Here is a 16,388-nt window from a genome sequence, read left to right on the forward strand (position 1 = left end):
GCTTGTCTTCAGTAGGCTACTTATCAGACACCATAAATTCAATTTGGCTAGAGGTCTTTGATATCTACTGAAGTCTGTTTGCATTTTACCAAAGAGAGTGTAGATGTTGGCGTGTTCGCCGAGCTGGGTGGTTTGATAGCAGACGTTTCGTCCCCTTACTAGGTGACATCCTCAGTGCTGTGGAGCCTCCTGCAAAGCCTTCTGCTATCAAACCTCCCACTCGGCGAATACGCCAACATCTACAACCAGCACCTGAGCTACAAATCTTCACTCAAACCCTGAATACCAAGGAGAGTATTGTTGGATAAGCTAGTGGCTTTGCCACAGTCACTGTGTCTGATATAAAATACCTTAGAGCAAAGGTCATTATCAAAGTTCTTGGTAATTGTGGTGCTGCACCTTTGTCTTGTTCATGAAAAAAAATTATTTTGTCAAAACACTTAATTGACAAACACAAGTTAATGTTTTTTGAGATCACTTTTGCTTGGGCTCATAAGATGTTTTTCTGGATTTTTCCAGATTTTGGGAAAGGTACAATGTACAATACATGCATTTCACATCTACTTTAATAAATAAATGTTTTACCAGATTTTGTTAGCTGTAAATAAATGATGACAATCAAATCTGCTTCCATGTTTCTAAATGATTTCTGTATAAGTACGTAGAAATAAATCTTTGAAATATTTCTGACCTTCAGACCAAATTAACACTGCTGATCTTGGATGCATGATTATATTGGAGATTGTGGGCTAATATTTAAAATAGGTATAACCTCTGCAGTTGACATAACACACAGAATGGCAGTGTTAAAAACAATATTTTGAATTTCACTCAGTTTTGTCACCATTAGACCTGTAAGTAAGGCAGACAAGTTCGCCGCAATTATCATCTTTTATACCTTTAGCCTTCACAATTAATATACCCAAATATATCATCAATTATGCATTGCTAAAACAAACATACATTCTGTCTCCAAAAATAAAACTAAGTTTTCTGCTCTTATACCTGTCTCTTCACCCTTTGGATAGGATTTTTGATGACATGTATATTTTATTGTACATTTATTAACGGGTGAAATGTTGCCAAACTGCAGATTGCAAAAGTCTAGGAAATGAATGCAGAGTATGCACTGAAGCAGTACCTGATGATAAACCTCAAGTGTCAGGCTTTCTACACATCTGGCAGCTGTAGGGGGAGCTAAACACAGGTCTATATCTAACTCAATGGTAATAAAGTACAGGCCTGATCTTCCATGAAGATTAATTCAACATGCAATTATATCTTATCTCTATACTTCCTATAGTATTATACAACTTCTACCATAATACGACACACTCCTAAGTTAAAAGGCATTTTCATTTTATTGGGCACTGCTTTCTATCAACATTTTACAAGATTCGTTTGTACAAGTTTTAGTGTAGCACACTTTGGTCCAGTTATAAACCTTGTGATTTCTGTCACATCATTAAAAATCTTGTTGAGTTTGCTTTGTGTGCCACTTGTGGCTGAGAGGTTTTTTTAAGATAGAATATACTCACAGTGATTGTACTGTGAACCAGAAGACACAAGATTCAAACGTATTTCCCATCCAAATATTTCATACGACCGTCTTGGAAGTTTTCAATATTCAAATTCCCTGGTTGTGGAACAAAGTAGCACCATATCAGCTTGTGATTCGTGGTAAAGAATGGATGTTAACTGGTTTGGTGCAGCTTTTACTTGTTCTGAAAGAAGTGACAACAGTTAGGTTGGTACAATGAATAAACTGTCCGTTGGGTTCAAAACATTGCACAAATCTGCCTGGTTTGCAAGTGCATCGTTCTTCGTTCTTCATTTTTCATTTGACTAAGATAAACCAGACTGCATGTAATTTGAAAATTACAGTCATATCATGTTGGTGTAGTATGGCTTGCAGTTAGATTTAGTGAAGGTAACCCAGATTTTTCACTTCATAAGTTTTAGTCAGTTCCCAACAGTATTTTCTCATTTTGTTTCTTTTCTGTAGCTTCTCTGCTGATTGTAATATAAACTTAATGTGCTGTGGTTACATATTTCCTAATCAGTAAATTTATAATGCATGTTAAAAAAAATTTACCTACAGTGTGTAGCCTTACTTCCTGCTGTAACACAATTTCTAAGGACTGGGACAGAAGAACATCTCGGATATAGGAACTGTAGTCAATGCTTAGACTTGGACTAAATTGAAATTTGACTGGAAGCATTTGTTGAACAAAAGATAACTCCTTCATTGACTATTTCAGTGATGCAGGAATTCCATTTGAGGTAGGAGACTAATGAAGGTGATCCCTAAAAGAGACTGAAAGCTATTGATTAAACTTCTGAAACGTGAAAATTATCATTGTTCGCTTGAAGGGCATGCAGAGATCAAGAGGTAATTCAACAAATGGACCTTGAGAACTTCAGATTGTGAGTGCTGATCGTCTGCGTTCTGGAAGAAATTTGTGTATGTGTAGACTGGAGATTTCAGAAGGCTGAATAGAGTTGAAAGATAGTGGAGGTTGTTGAAATGAAGAAGTAAAACTGGAAGGCTTAACCACTGAGAAGAGCATCAACAACGAAGTGATGAAAAAACAGTCGTAAGTGGAACCTGGTAGCTAGGAGAGGGGGAATTCATCAATTGTGAGAGGGGAATTATGGCCACTGCTTGCTGCTAGGTTATACTGACATTAGTATGAATCCACATTGGCATGCAGCCGGCACTTAAGACAAGCTTGTTTACACTGGCAGTATGTTTTGCAGCATGTAGATCAAATGTGTGGCATTTCAGAGGATCAGGCGTGTGTCTGTTTTGAATCAACCCTCTGAAATAGATTTGGACTATGCTTGTATCACAGACATGCTGAAATAGTGTACTGATTGTGTGCCAATCTAGCACAAAACGTTTTTGTTTTATGAGTGAGAGAAGAACAGTAGAGTTAATGTGGATTCAGCTAATTAGGTTTATTTTTACATTTCAGGAACAGCTTAGTCTAATAATTTGGATTCGACCAGTTTGATTGTCATGATTCTTATTAACTCTGCAAATTAGATTTAGATCCTTTTCCAAAATTCTCTTTTTTTTGCTGCTTTCATTTCTCATTAGATACCAATCCTTGGCCAGGCAGCTTGACTTGTTTTTCTCTAATCCTTTTATCTTTTTGTTCCTCTTCCCTCCCTGTCTGCCTTCTATCTCGTTCATCTGCTTTTCACTTGTTTCTTCTCTTTCTCTCGTCCATATACTAGCTCCAAAGAGTTAGCAGTAGCAATTTCAAGCGATAAACCACCAGACAGGCATTCACTGATTAATCGGTCCTGCGCTGCCCTGATAGGGTGTTAATTTGTAAAGTTAATGGACAGGCAGCCATGATAAGCTGCAGCAGCTGCTTTGTAGCTGTTAGTGTAGTAAAAAGGGAGGGGGGATGGGTCAGATTTGACACCAACTGGCAACAGACTAATATTTTGGTTGTATGTGAAAAATGCTTGTCGTAAAAGTGTTTAATGTGTTTATAACATAAAAGGCAGTGGAACATGTGTTACAATTTGGAACTAGTTCAAGTGTCGGGGGAAGGAGGCGTGTTGGTAATAAAATGTTGCCGTGCCTGCAAAATGACACATGTATATAGAGTGCTGTCTACTGCCAGCATAATTTTACTCCTCTATGCCAAGCCTTCCCTTCTGTGCTGTTACACTGATATATGCAGGCACCTTGCATGGAGAGAAATCCTAGTTATGATATTGCCAAGAGCTTGTGGTATTTTGTATAGCTGCCAGCTCTGGAGTTTATATGGCAGTTTGGTATCTGGCGATGAGGGAGACCGAATCCTTGTATCGGCTCTACATTATAGGAGGGTACAAAGAAAGACGTTGAATGAATTGGTCGAGGTTAGCTGATAGTAAGAAACAAAAAGAGTATCAGGAGATAAAACACAGACTCCTTAGGGAGTATTTAAACTGCACTGAGACTTCATGCTCAACTCCCATTGCTTGAATATCATTCTACAACTGTTTTAGCCAGCATAGCTTGGGAGTTTGTGACCTCAAGAGCTTTTAAAGCCGTTTCCTTAGGGGAGCTTTGTTGAGCTCAGAGGAAGGTGATTCATAAAGCGTAGCTAATGGAGGGAATTGGGAAGAAAAACTCTGCAGCTGATGGCTCTCCAGAGGGTATCTGTGGCTTCAGGCTTAATACGTGGACATGCTCAGAGGTCAAGTTTCCTGCAGTTTGTTGGGCAGGGCTTGCATTTCCAGATGAAAAAGATACTGTAGAGAACATTAATGAATGTAGCAGCCTCAGTACACATGACCCAGTGGGACTCCAGCCTGTGGACTTGTTGATAAAGAATTTGCTTCCATCCTATAAAAATCATACTTATTAACTTCTTGCTTGCGGTATACTGCTATTAATTTTTTTTGGTCTATAAGAGCTAATCTTTTAACATTTATTTATTTTTATTTTGAGTGAGTGAGAGGGTTAGAAGGTAAAGAATAATTCAAATCTGTAATTTTTTTTAACTGTAAAGGTTCAAAGTGATTTGGTACCAAATCTGTATAAGGAGGTTTTCAGTGACCGAGTGAATTCCATATTTCTAACTGAAAATGAGAGAAGTGAGGCAGTTTTAAGTAAAGAATTTGGATTTCCGGTGGGGGTAAAATTCCAGTTTTGAAAGTACTAATTAGTTTAAGACTGAGCATCTTAAAAAGCTTGTTGCTTTTTTCGCTCAGAATTCAGTTCAGTCCCTTAATCTGCAGTCTGCCCACATTGAAGGGACAGGCTTTGCAATTACAAGGAAGATCTGATTCTTTTGGCTATTCAGACCTATCTTCTATTAAACACATGGTAGTTTTCCACTAATTGTTACGTATACTTGTTACACGCTTTGGAGAAAATAAGTTGTGCATTGGAATCTGGTTAAAATGTGTTCCAAGTTGTGTACTGTTATATGGTACTTTTAACCTATTTTATTTTAGTCAAAATGACTTTTCACCAACACCAGCTTGCCATTCAGGGTTGATCAAAATTTCAATGTCTCTAATCCTGATTTAACATGGTTGAGAGCAATCATGGAAAGCTATTTCACAGGAGTTTACACTAGGATAGTGTGCAGTTAATAGAAATGAATCCACTGTGTTCAGGAAGGAAATGGTTTTGCTTTTTCAAATTTTATGCACTTAGGAGAATTATACACCATGGGTACAGACTCTCAGCAAACAAAATCCACAGGATTGGTTGAAGACTAAGATATTTAACTTGTTGGTGCTTATGCACAATCCTTTCAGATATCCACACTTGCAACAAACAGTAATGTCTTTTTTTTAAACCCTTTGAGTGCTGTAGACTCTTCATTCTGTAGGAATAGACATTATGATAGATGCTTGGAAATAGTTAGCAGTGCAGATGAGAAATTATTAAGACAAAAGAGAACATTTTATCCGATGCTGAAATGAGGCCATAGCCTTAAAATAACTCCCTTTATACTCCCTAGGACTGTTCCTTTCTTTGGTTCTAGTTTAGCAGTGTTGACCCAGGCCAACAGTATGTATTTGCCTGATGAAATCAGCAAAGCAATGGATATGATCTGTAACCTCTTTGCCAATCCAAGGTTGGTAACCATGAAAAACTATAAACTTTCTGAGCATTATATCTGAAGTGTACATATGTACCACATTCTTCTTACAAATCTTTAGGGAAAATTTAGTCTGAGTCGGTAGTGAATGCATATTAAACTGTATTTTCTATTTTTGTCTAAAATTTTTGTTTCAACTTTGCTGTGCCAACACTTTGTAGGAACCTTATCTACAAATTAATTCTTCAGTTGTACTCTGAAACAAAGATGATTATGCAGCTAAAAATGCCAGATGAACTCAGCAGGCCAGGCCACACTTGTGGAGAGAGAAACAGAATTAACATCTCAAGTCTGATATGACTTCTCCTTTTCTCATTCATGGGATGAGGGTGTTGCTGGCTAGGCAGCATTTATTGCCCATTCCTAATTGCCCAGAGGGCAGTTTAGAGTCAAACACATTGCTGTGGGTCTGGAGTCACATGTAGGCCAGACCAGATAAGGATGGCAGCTTCCTTCCCTAAAGGACATCAGTGAACCAGATGGGTTTATCCTGACCGTCGACAATGGATTTGTGGTCATCCTTAGATTCTTAATTCCAGACATTTGTTGAATTCAAATTCCACCACCCTGCTATGGCAGGATTTGAACACAGATCCCCAGAATGTTTTCTGGGTCTCTGTGTTAACAGTAATACCACTAGGCCATCGCCTCTCCTGTTCTGCAGAACTGAAAGGAGCTAAAAGATGGTAGTTCTTAATTCTGTTCACGGGGGAGGAGAAACAAGTGGAACAGATGGTAAGGATGCCCAGAGCAAGCAGCTGAAAAGTCTGGATAATGCTTGCTGTCAAACCATGTAGCATGTATGCTAACATTTCTGGCCTGGGCCTGCAGTGTTCCATTGAAGATCAATGCAAACTGGAGGGACAGCACCACATTTCCCTCTTTTTGGCACTATACCATAAGACCATAAAAAGTAGGAACAGGCGTAGGCCATTTGGTCCCTCAAGTCTGTTCTGCTATTCCATAAGATCGTAGTTGATCTGGCACTCCTCACACCCACTTTCCTGCCTTTTCCCTGTAACTTCTGATCCCCTAATGATCAAAAATCGATCTTGGGCTTAAATATACACAAGGACTGTGTCCCCACAGCTCTCTATGGTAGGAGTTCCAAAGACTGCCAACTCTCTGAGAGAAGAAATTCCTCCTTATTTCAGTTTTAAATTTACAACCTTCAGGACTCAACATTGAGTTCAACAACTTCAGAGCGTGACCTGTATCCTCCATTTTGATTACAGTCCACCTCACTGAAACTTGTTTGTGTCTTGTTGGTTTTGATGTCAGTACAGTGGACCCTTTTCACATCTATAATTTATTCTCTGTCTCTATCTCTCCTCCATCAACATTACCACTTGCTTTTACTTTTGCTCTGGGCATGCTTGCCATTTGTGCCACTCACTTGCCCACCACCTCTGTCAAAGATATTAAAAAGCACCAATTCCCAGTTCTTTTTGTTTTCGAAGAAGAGTCCTAACAGACTCAAAACATTACCTGTGTTTGGCTCTCCATAGGTACTGCTGGTTCAGTTGAATTTCTCTAACATTTGTCTGTTGACTGCAGTTAAAAATGTGCATGTTCATACAATCTGTATACATGTGAACTACTCTAGTTTCCCCCAACTCTGTCATTGTACTGTGTTTACACAAGCAGTGAGCCGCTGCAAGTGCCAAGTGTGCCATGCATATGAGCACAGTCGCCGGTTTTCTTTGACCTGAATCTCTCATTGTCAGCTTCCTTTGTAAAGAATTCAATGGCTAACTTCTGATTGAAGGTGGGAATGAGTGATCTTCTGCAATGTTGGTTTGAACTAGAGATAAACAATCAGTTCCTCTTGCTTGCCGACCTGTCTGCAGCCTTTAGCATGGTTGACTACACTGTCTTCCTCTAATGCCTGTCTGCTGTCATCCAACTCTGATGAACGACTCACACTTAATTCCATTCTTACCCATCTAATCTTAGCAAAATTATCAATTGCAATGACTTCTCTTGGACATTTTCCATTGGTGCCTACACCCCCAGGATCTAATCTTGATCCTGTCCAATTCCACATGTTTTTTTTCTTTATTCATTCACAGGATGAGAGTGTCGCTAGTCAGGCAGCATTTATTGTCCATCCCTAATTGCCCAGAGGGCAGTTGAGAGTCAGCCACATTGCTGTGGGTCTGGAGTCACATGTAGGCCAGACCAGGTAAGGATGGCAGTTTCCTTCCCTTAAGAAAATTAGTGAACCAGATGGGTTTTTCTGACAATCGACAATGGATTCCTGGTCATCATTAGATATTGAATTCAAATTCCACCATCTGCCATAGTGGGATTCAAACCCAAGTCCCCAGAACATTATCTGAGTCTCTGGATTAACAGTCCAGCGCTAATACCACTGGCCATTGCCTCCCCTTATATATTTGAACATACAAGTTAAGAGCAGCAGTAGACTATTTGCCCCCTTGAGTATGGTCTGGCATTCAATAAGATCGTGAAAGAGCTGTTTATGTTTCAAATTCCACATTCCCAGTTATCACTGATAATTTTGATTCCCTTTCCTAACAAGAATCTGATCTACCTCTGCCTTAAAAATAGTCAATGACCCCACCTCCACCAGTTGCTGAGGCAGAGTTCCAAAGTGTCTCAACCCTCTGAAAGAAAATATTTCACCTCATCTTTGTCCAAAAGGGTAACCTCAAATTTTTAAACATTGCCCCCTACCTCTGGACTGAGAGCAGACGTCCTTTCCACAAGCAACCTGTCAGACCATTCAGGATCTTACATACTTCAGCAAAGGCACCACTCACTCTTCTAAACTCCAGTGGAAAAATACCCCATCAGTTCAACCTTTTCTCATAAGACAACATTCTCATTTCAGGTATTAATCCAGTAAACTATCTGTGAACCACATCAAATGCATTTCCTTCCATCCTTAATTAAAGAGAGCAAATGTGCACAAAATATTAAAGATGGGGTTTCACCAATGCCTTGTAACTGAAGTATACTGTCCTTAGTTTTATGTTCATTTCCTTTCATAATAAAGGATAACGTTACATTACCTTTTTACTGTCTCTACCTGTATGTGACTCTTGAACACGAACACCTAGATCCTGTTGCATCTTAGAATTCTGCAGCCGTTCTCCAATTAAATTATATTTTGCCCTTTTTTTATTCTTCCTGCCAAAGAAAATAACTTCACATTTTCCTACACTATATTCCAACTACCAGAATTTTGCCCAGTCACTCAAACTTTCTATATATGTCTTCTTCGCAACACAACATACCTTTCTTGTGTCCTCTGCAATTTTAGCTATCACGCCTTTGCTTCCCTCATCTAAATCATATAAATCGTAAAAAGCTGAGATGACTTATTACATCTCTTTAGAATGACGAAGGATGAACGATGACTTGATAGAGGTGTACAAAACGATCAGAGGTATAGATAGAGTAGACAGCCAGAGACTTTTTCCGAGGGTGGAGGCAGCTTTTACGAGGGGGCATAGTTTTAAAGTGAAAGGAGGTAGATATCGGGGAGATGTCAGAGGTAGGTTCTTTACTCAGAGAGTGGTAGGGGCGTGGAATGCATTGCCAGAGAGGGTAGTGGAGTCGGCCTCATTAGGGGCATTTAAGCGGCTATTAGATAGGCATATGGATGATAGTATAAGGAAGCGGTGGAGGTTAGATAGACCTTAGGTTTTGGGTAAAAGTTTGGCACAACATCGTGGGCCGAAGGGCCTGTACTGTGCTGTACTGTTCTATGTTCTATCCTGATATTCTGAAAAGGATGCATTTGTGCATACTGCCAGTTTTCTGCCAACCAACCTCCTGTCCCTTTTAATATGTCACCTTCACACCAGGAGCTCCTACTTTGCACAATGACCTTTGTGGGGCCTTGTCAAATGCCATCTGGAAATCGAGTTTTCTGTAGTCTACTCTTTATCCACTGTGCATGTTACTCTTTCAAAGAAATCCAATGAATTAGTTAAACATGATTTCCCTTTCACAAAGCTGTGCTGACTCTTCCCAAATACCTTGAGCTTTAAGTCCCCAGTTGTAACCTCCTCCATGATCAATTCTTGCACTTTTCCATTTATATGCTGTTCATCTGGAAGCAAAGTTTCAATTAGTCATATGTACACTGATGACACCCAGTTGTACCTCACCATCATCTCTTTTGTTTGACCCCTGCACTGATGCTAAATTATCTGACTACTAATATGGCATCCACCACTGGATGGGTAGAACCGTTCTCTAGTTAATTATTAGGATGACTCCAGCAGTTGTCTTTAGTCCCTGCTCCCAAACTTCATTCCCTAGCTGCCAAGTACCAAGTCTGTCCCTCTAGCTGGCCATAGTCTGAGTATAAAGCAGTCTGTCTGCAACCTGGGCTTCATTTTGACCATGCAGTGAGCTGCCAAACCTGTATTTGTGCCAACGCCAATTCAGCCTATTTTCACCTCTGACAGGTTGAGCAATTTAACTCCACTTCAGTTCACCTTCTGAAACCCTCATTCATTCCTTTGTTACCTAAAGCTTTACTGTTCTAATGGCTTGTTACACTCCTGGCTTGTTACACCTATTCTATCTCTGTAACTTCCAAAGCTTCACCATCCTTTGAGTGAAGAAATTCATGCTCATCTTCGTTTTTCATTCTTGAGGTTATCACCCTGGTTTTAGACTCACTAGCCAGTGGGAATGTGCGATTTATTTATCTATTTCAAGGAAATTCAGCTGGATATTGCCTGGGATGGAGCAATCCAGCCATGAAGAAAGGCTGGATAGGCTCAGGTTGTTTTCCTTAGAGTAGCGAAAGCTGAGAGGGGACCTAATTGATGTGTATAAGATTTATGACAGGCATGGACAGGGTGCATAAGAAGCAGCTGTTCCCCTTTAGTTGAATCATCAGTAAGGAGGGGCAGGAGTAGTAGAGGAAATTTGAGGAAAACTCATTTCACACCGAGGGTGGTGGGAGTCTAGAGGCACTATCTGGGAGGGTAGTAGAAATGGGAAATCTCATAATCTTTACTGCCATTCCAGAGATTAATCTGGTGAACCACTGTTGTTCTCGCTCTACGTATAGTGTACCTTACCTTTAGCTAGGAGATCAAAACTGGACATAATACTCCCAGGTGAGATCTCACCAAGGCTGTACACAACTGCAGTAAGACTTGTACTTAAATCCCCTTGAAGTGAATGCCAGCGTGCGACTTACGGTTTGAATTACTTTCTGCACCTGAATGCTAACTTTTAATGACTCATGCTCAAGGTTACCTAGATTCTTTTTGAAACTCATATTTCCCAAACCTTCCCCATTAAAGAAATATTCTGCCTTTGTTTTTTTTCAGCCAAAGTGACTTCATACATTATATTCCCTTTAAAAGTGAAATTATCCTATTTTACCAGACCAAAGGGCTGTTCTGTCATTAGCGAGAGACAATTGGTGGTGGTTTAACCTGAGGTTCACTGTGCCTCAAGCAAAGGGAGGGGTTAAGAAGGCGTGTCTTTCATGATAACCTCAGCCAGTGCACGAACTGAACCCATGCTGGTGTTACTGTGCACTGCAAATCAGCCATTTAGCCAACTGAGTCAACCGACTCTGTACCCCATCTACCATGAGTTAGTCCATTCGCTTAGCCTGTCCCAGTCATCTTAAAGCTTCCACACATGTTCCTAACCAACTTGTGTTTCCCCCCACTCAGTTTCTTATTCCTTGTCTCTGCCTTTTTGTCCACTAATGAATTCCCAATCCATACGACTATATTACAGGTAGTTCTCCTATAACACAATAGTTGCGTTCTTGTGTGACCTCATACTATAGAAATCGCATTATAGGAAAACCCCTACACCTGTACAGCTGAAAGTTCGTGTTATCCAAACACCGTCCACTATTCATCAATCGTGTAATAGCCAATTCGCGTTAACAAAACACGCATTATAGCAGAACAACCTGTACTTCCAATCCCATACCCCCTAATTGTGTGAAACCTTATCGAAAGCCTTGTCAAAGTCCAAGTGCATCACATCCATAGATTCTCCTTTGTCTATTCTGCAAGTAACATCCTCAAATGAAGGAGATAACAAGGTGTAAAGCTGGATGAACACAGCAGGCCAAGCAGCATCAGAGGACCAGGAAGGCTGACATTTCGGGCCTAGACCCTTCTTCAGAAAATTTTCTTGTTATCTCAGATTCTCCAGCATCTGCAGTTCCTACTATCTCATCCTCAAATGAACTTTGATTGTCAAAATGCTTTCTGTTTCATAGATGCATGTTGACTACCCAAGTTTGTTCTTCTTTTCTAAATGTTCAAACCTAATACCTCCTTTGTGGCTCGATGTCATACTCTGTATTGTAATGTTCCTTTAAAATGTCTTGGGACATTTTATTATGTTAAGGATACAATATAACCTGTTGCAGTTAATGCTGTAACAAGGTCAATTGATGCAACATTTTAGCTGCTAGATCTTAGAACTGCGACAAAAATCATCCACATAAACCAATTAAGCAGGTTGGATTTAAATTGTATCGTATACTTGCAGCTGCTACTGTAAGTGGTATAAGCTTTTGATCAGCAGTTTGTCACCAGTATTGCTATGCTGCATCAAGGTAGTAACCCAGTGTTGGGATCACTGGCCGACACTGCCCTTGAGCAATCCAGAAATTATTAGAACATGTAACAAACATTTTCCTTCCAAGTTTACATATGTGAGCTGAATGGATGAAAATAAGTTTGATTGATTTGTGGCCAGTGGAATATGCATCCACACCTTTTTTAATAAGTAGCTATTTTCACCAACTTTGTTCAAAGTTTCCAAATTGTGATTGTTTTTGGATTTGTATTTGAATATTTTTCTTCATAGTAGTAAAATTTCTTTTCTAAGAATGCTGCTTCTATTTTATATAAACAGGATGCTCAGATTGCCAATGGTAGAAATTTATATGAGTAAAAATAACGAGTTAGCTGCACAATCCTAAATTGTCCTTTTGCGAGTCATGGTGTTTACACCCCCTATAAAATATATTGTACACATTTAAGAGCCTCATATATGTTATCCCCAAATTAGCGAGTAGCAGCTTTCAGAGTCCCAAACCATTTTAACATATCTGTTAATCCTTTACCTTACCACCCCTCATTGGCATTAAGCAAATTGTGTAGCTGCTTACATTAGCTGTGTTACTTGAGAATCCTGTAACCACAGATGGTTTTCATTGAAAATCAATTTTGAGTACAAAAGGTTTACTGAGCCTGACAAGTCAGGTTTATGACTGGTGGGAAGTCTTGGCATGTGAAACTTGAAGGAAGTTCAATCCCCTTGCACCAAGGGGAGACCAGATCAAAGTGGTGGGGTTAATTGACTAAATGGCACTGTCTAATTAAGCCAGGGCTGAGGGTATCAAAGAAATTTGCTAGAACTTTGCCGATTGCTGCATCAATTCCATCCAGGAGTGCAACATGGACTGTATATGTTCCTTTCTTTCTGCGTTTTTGAAAAATTAGTGAAAATAGTTATGACATAACCCATTGTCTGGTTGCTTCAACTCCAAATATTCAGTTTTGCTAAAAAATTGTTGATTGAAAATGTTTGCAAATGCTTATGAATTGCATGTCCTGCAGTGCAAATGTCATGGCTCTGTTGGCAGTTTTTGCTTGTGTTTCAAGGCCTGTGGGTTGCTTTCTACTGAACAGCCTCTCTACAAAATTTGAAAATATATTTGTTGAAGAGCTAGAGCTTGTTTATAGCCATATTTTCTCTCTTTCCATGCCATATTTTGTTTATTCACATGGGACTGTTGTGTAAGAGCATTTTTCTTTCAAGAATCCTTGAAATGCTGCCTCTTGGTTGCGGCCACAACTGTTTTCTCACTGAAAGTTGGATTGGAAGACTTCATTTTCCATTTAAACCCAGGCAAATAGAATATTCGAAATCTATTGACATTATGCTCTTTTAAAAAGCATGTATTGCTAATGATCTTGTAAGCTTTGATGGCAGAACACTTCCCTCTACTGGTGATTTTCAAGTAATACTTTGGATTATAACCTAAATGTTAACTCTATATCTTCTCCACTTTTCCCACAGGCATCAGATGTAGGCTCAGAGAAACTCTTCTCACCTGCAGCAAGTAAAGGTATGTTTATTTTCTCATTCAGGGCAGGATTTGCATTCTTGAAAACACTCCAAGTCAAGTATTTTTATCATTCAGTGAGCTGGAGTCACAGGTAGCATCTTCCAAATTGGTTTGCTTCACATCTGCATTTGGATATAAATCAGTGCATTTAATGGAAGCTATACTAAAAATTAATGGTGGGAATTAGCAAATTGCCTGAAGTGTACTTTGAAATCTGTTCTATAGAACTTTACTGCCGGCCCACCAAATATTTGTCAAATTCTGTACAACTCTGAGATTTATAAGGGCATTTAATTCTTAAGGTTGGAATTTCACTTGCAGGTTTTAATTCATCATATAAATCTGGCTCAACATGATATTCAGTATTGTTCACACATATTGGTCAATGTCAGCATTATGATGTGGTATTGAAAATCAGTTCAGAAGGGTTCTACTATTTTCAAAACTTCCTCTTCTTTCTGTCTTCTCCCTCAGACTTCCTCAGAATTACTTTTGAATATTGGAATGCCTACAATGATCTCTGATTAATGTGCCATTTCTGTTGTGAGATGTGTTTATTCAGTTAAGGATGTGCAAGCACAAAACTGAGCCTCAATAGTCAAAGCTCCGCACCAGCAGTATAGTCTTAATGACTACCATTATGAATTTTCACCTTGGTATATTTTCTTTCTTCTTAAAGTTGCTCACCAAATTTAGTCAAAATAGAGATGCAGTACTTGAATATGTTAAAATTTCAGAACTTGAAATGCTCAGATCTTCAGTAACTTCGAAAAATTAGCTGGTTAAGGTAGAGGTTTAACTTTTGCAGTTTTTAAGAGGTACTGTGCTGCTTGATTTTGAAAAAAAGTACTAGCAATGTGCGTGTACTCCTTGTATTAGCTCAATTTGACTTTTTTAAAGATGGCAAAGAAAGGTTTTGATTAAAATGGATTAGACACCTACAATTATGAGTCTTGGATTGTTTTTGGCATTAAGGGTTCAATTGGTATCCGTGCATAAGATTCTAAGCAAAGGAAGTTTCTCCCTAAGTAGAACCTGAAAGAACTGCGGATGCTGTAAATCAGCAACAAAAACAAAGTTGCTGGAAAAGCTCAGCAGGTCTGGCAGCATCTGCCAGAACGTTCTGAGGAAGGGTCACCAGACCTGAAACGTTAACTGTTTTCTCCTTCACAGATGCTGCAGGCCTGCTGAGCTTTTCCAGCAACTTTGTTTTTGTTTCGAACTTTCTCCCTAAATTGTTTGCCTCACTCATTTATTTTTCTGTCTCTGTCTCTCGCGCTCTCTCTGTCTCTGTCTCTCGCGCTCTCTCTGTCTCTGTCTCTCGCGCTCTCTCTGTCTCTGTCTCTCGCGCTCACTCTGTCTCTGTCTCTCGCGCTCACATGCTTGTGCCCTCTCCCTGTCGCCTGTGCACACTCCCACCCGAAGATGGTTACTAAAACCTTCCACTGTGACCAAAGTTTGGGTGAACTGACTTGACACCATCTGGTGCAGCTTCCTGTTGAGTTTTGTGATGCGCATTATGATATTTTTACTATATGACTGCAAATTGATATTTATTTGGTGTTTATAGTTTCTAGTATTTCAAGAACCTTTTACAAGGTTCACGTACATTGAGTTTTTTTTATTATAATACCTTTTAAGGACAACATGAACATTTTGTGCTGTAAACTATTGCTGATGAAACTTTAATGAGGTGAGCTGCTGTTTTGAGCTTTATGCCTTTTGTATAAAATTGCTTGCTGCAAACTTTATTTTCAAAGCCAGAAGTACAAAACTCCAGCAGTATCCCCACTACCTCCTTTGTATTTTTTTAATGAACCTGCTCAGAGATGCTATTACATATTTTCTGGAGCAGGTAACATTTGAGCCCAAGCCTTCTGGCCCAGAAATAGGGACATGACCTCTACACCTTAAGAACCCCATCAATGATTTTTTCTTCTTTAAGTCCAGAAATGCTCTTACACACAGCTGGACATTATTTTTCCCATCACCAATCACCTGTGTTTCCTTTTTCATCGGACAACCACCACCAGTGAATCACCAGTGTTTTCCCAATTGCTTAATTTATACGGAAAGCCTATTAAGGGCAATTCAGACCATAAGAGGTGAGTGAGAGGTAGGGGGAGGGGGCTAAATCAAAATGGAGTTGGAAAGGGAGATAGAAGCACTCCACCCAGTGTGCTGCCCACCTCACTCTAAAGGCATCAAGGGTGACAATAGACATTGCATTCTCCCTCTCGAAGGACATCTGGGCATGACTGTAGCTGCAGAAGAGGGGCAGAAGAGTCCCTGCTAATATAGCAAACCACAACAGTTACAGCTATGGATAGTCATCGTAAAACATGTACTGAAGCTTTAGCAGATCAGTTATGTTGTAAAGAATAAATTCCCCACCATAACATGAGAGATATTAATAGGAAATTATTTTATGGAAAACTCATGTATTTGATATGGGATAATTTCTGAAGTGATGAGCGAGGCAGTTTAGTGTACAGGTGGGATCAATTAAGGTGTAAGATCTTTGGGAAAAATCTATTTCACAACACTTCCGTTGGTGACATTGTTCTGGCATTTTATGTTCAACTCTCAACCACTTCTGAGCATGCAAATTAGGAGCAAAATTAAGCTGATTCACACTTCAAGCATGGTCTGCCATTTGATAA

General features: G+C 39.4%; 1 protein-coding gene across 13 annotated transcripts in view; it reads left to right on the top strand.

The window, feature by feature from the left end:
- The window catches only part of LOC109928974 (autism susceptibility gene 2 protein-like), a 475,973-nt gene that overhangs the window by 346,936 nt on the left and 112,649 nt on the right, over positions 1–16,388 (top strand). For all 13 annotated transcript variants that reach the window (XM_048611251.1, XM_048611260.1, XM_048611254.1 and 10 more), the window contains one exon: positions 13,677–13,725. In XM_048611251.1, coding sequence (XP_048467208.1) covers positions 13,677–13,725 — 49 coding nt within the window. The remainder of the gene's footprint in view (positions 1–13,676; positions 13,726–16,388) is intronic.

The sequence above is a fragment of the Rhincodon typus genome, chromosome 24, assembly GCF_021869965.1.
Source record: "Rhincodon typus isolate 14 chromosome 24, sRhiTyp1.1, whole genome shotgun sequence".
Taxonomy (NCBI): Eukaryota; Metazoa; Chordata; class Chondrichthyes; order Orectolobiformes; family Rhincodontidae; genus Rhincodon; species Rhincodon typus.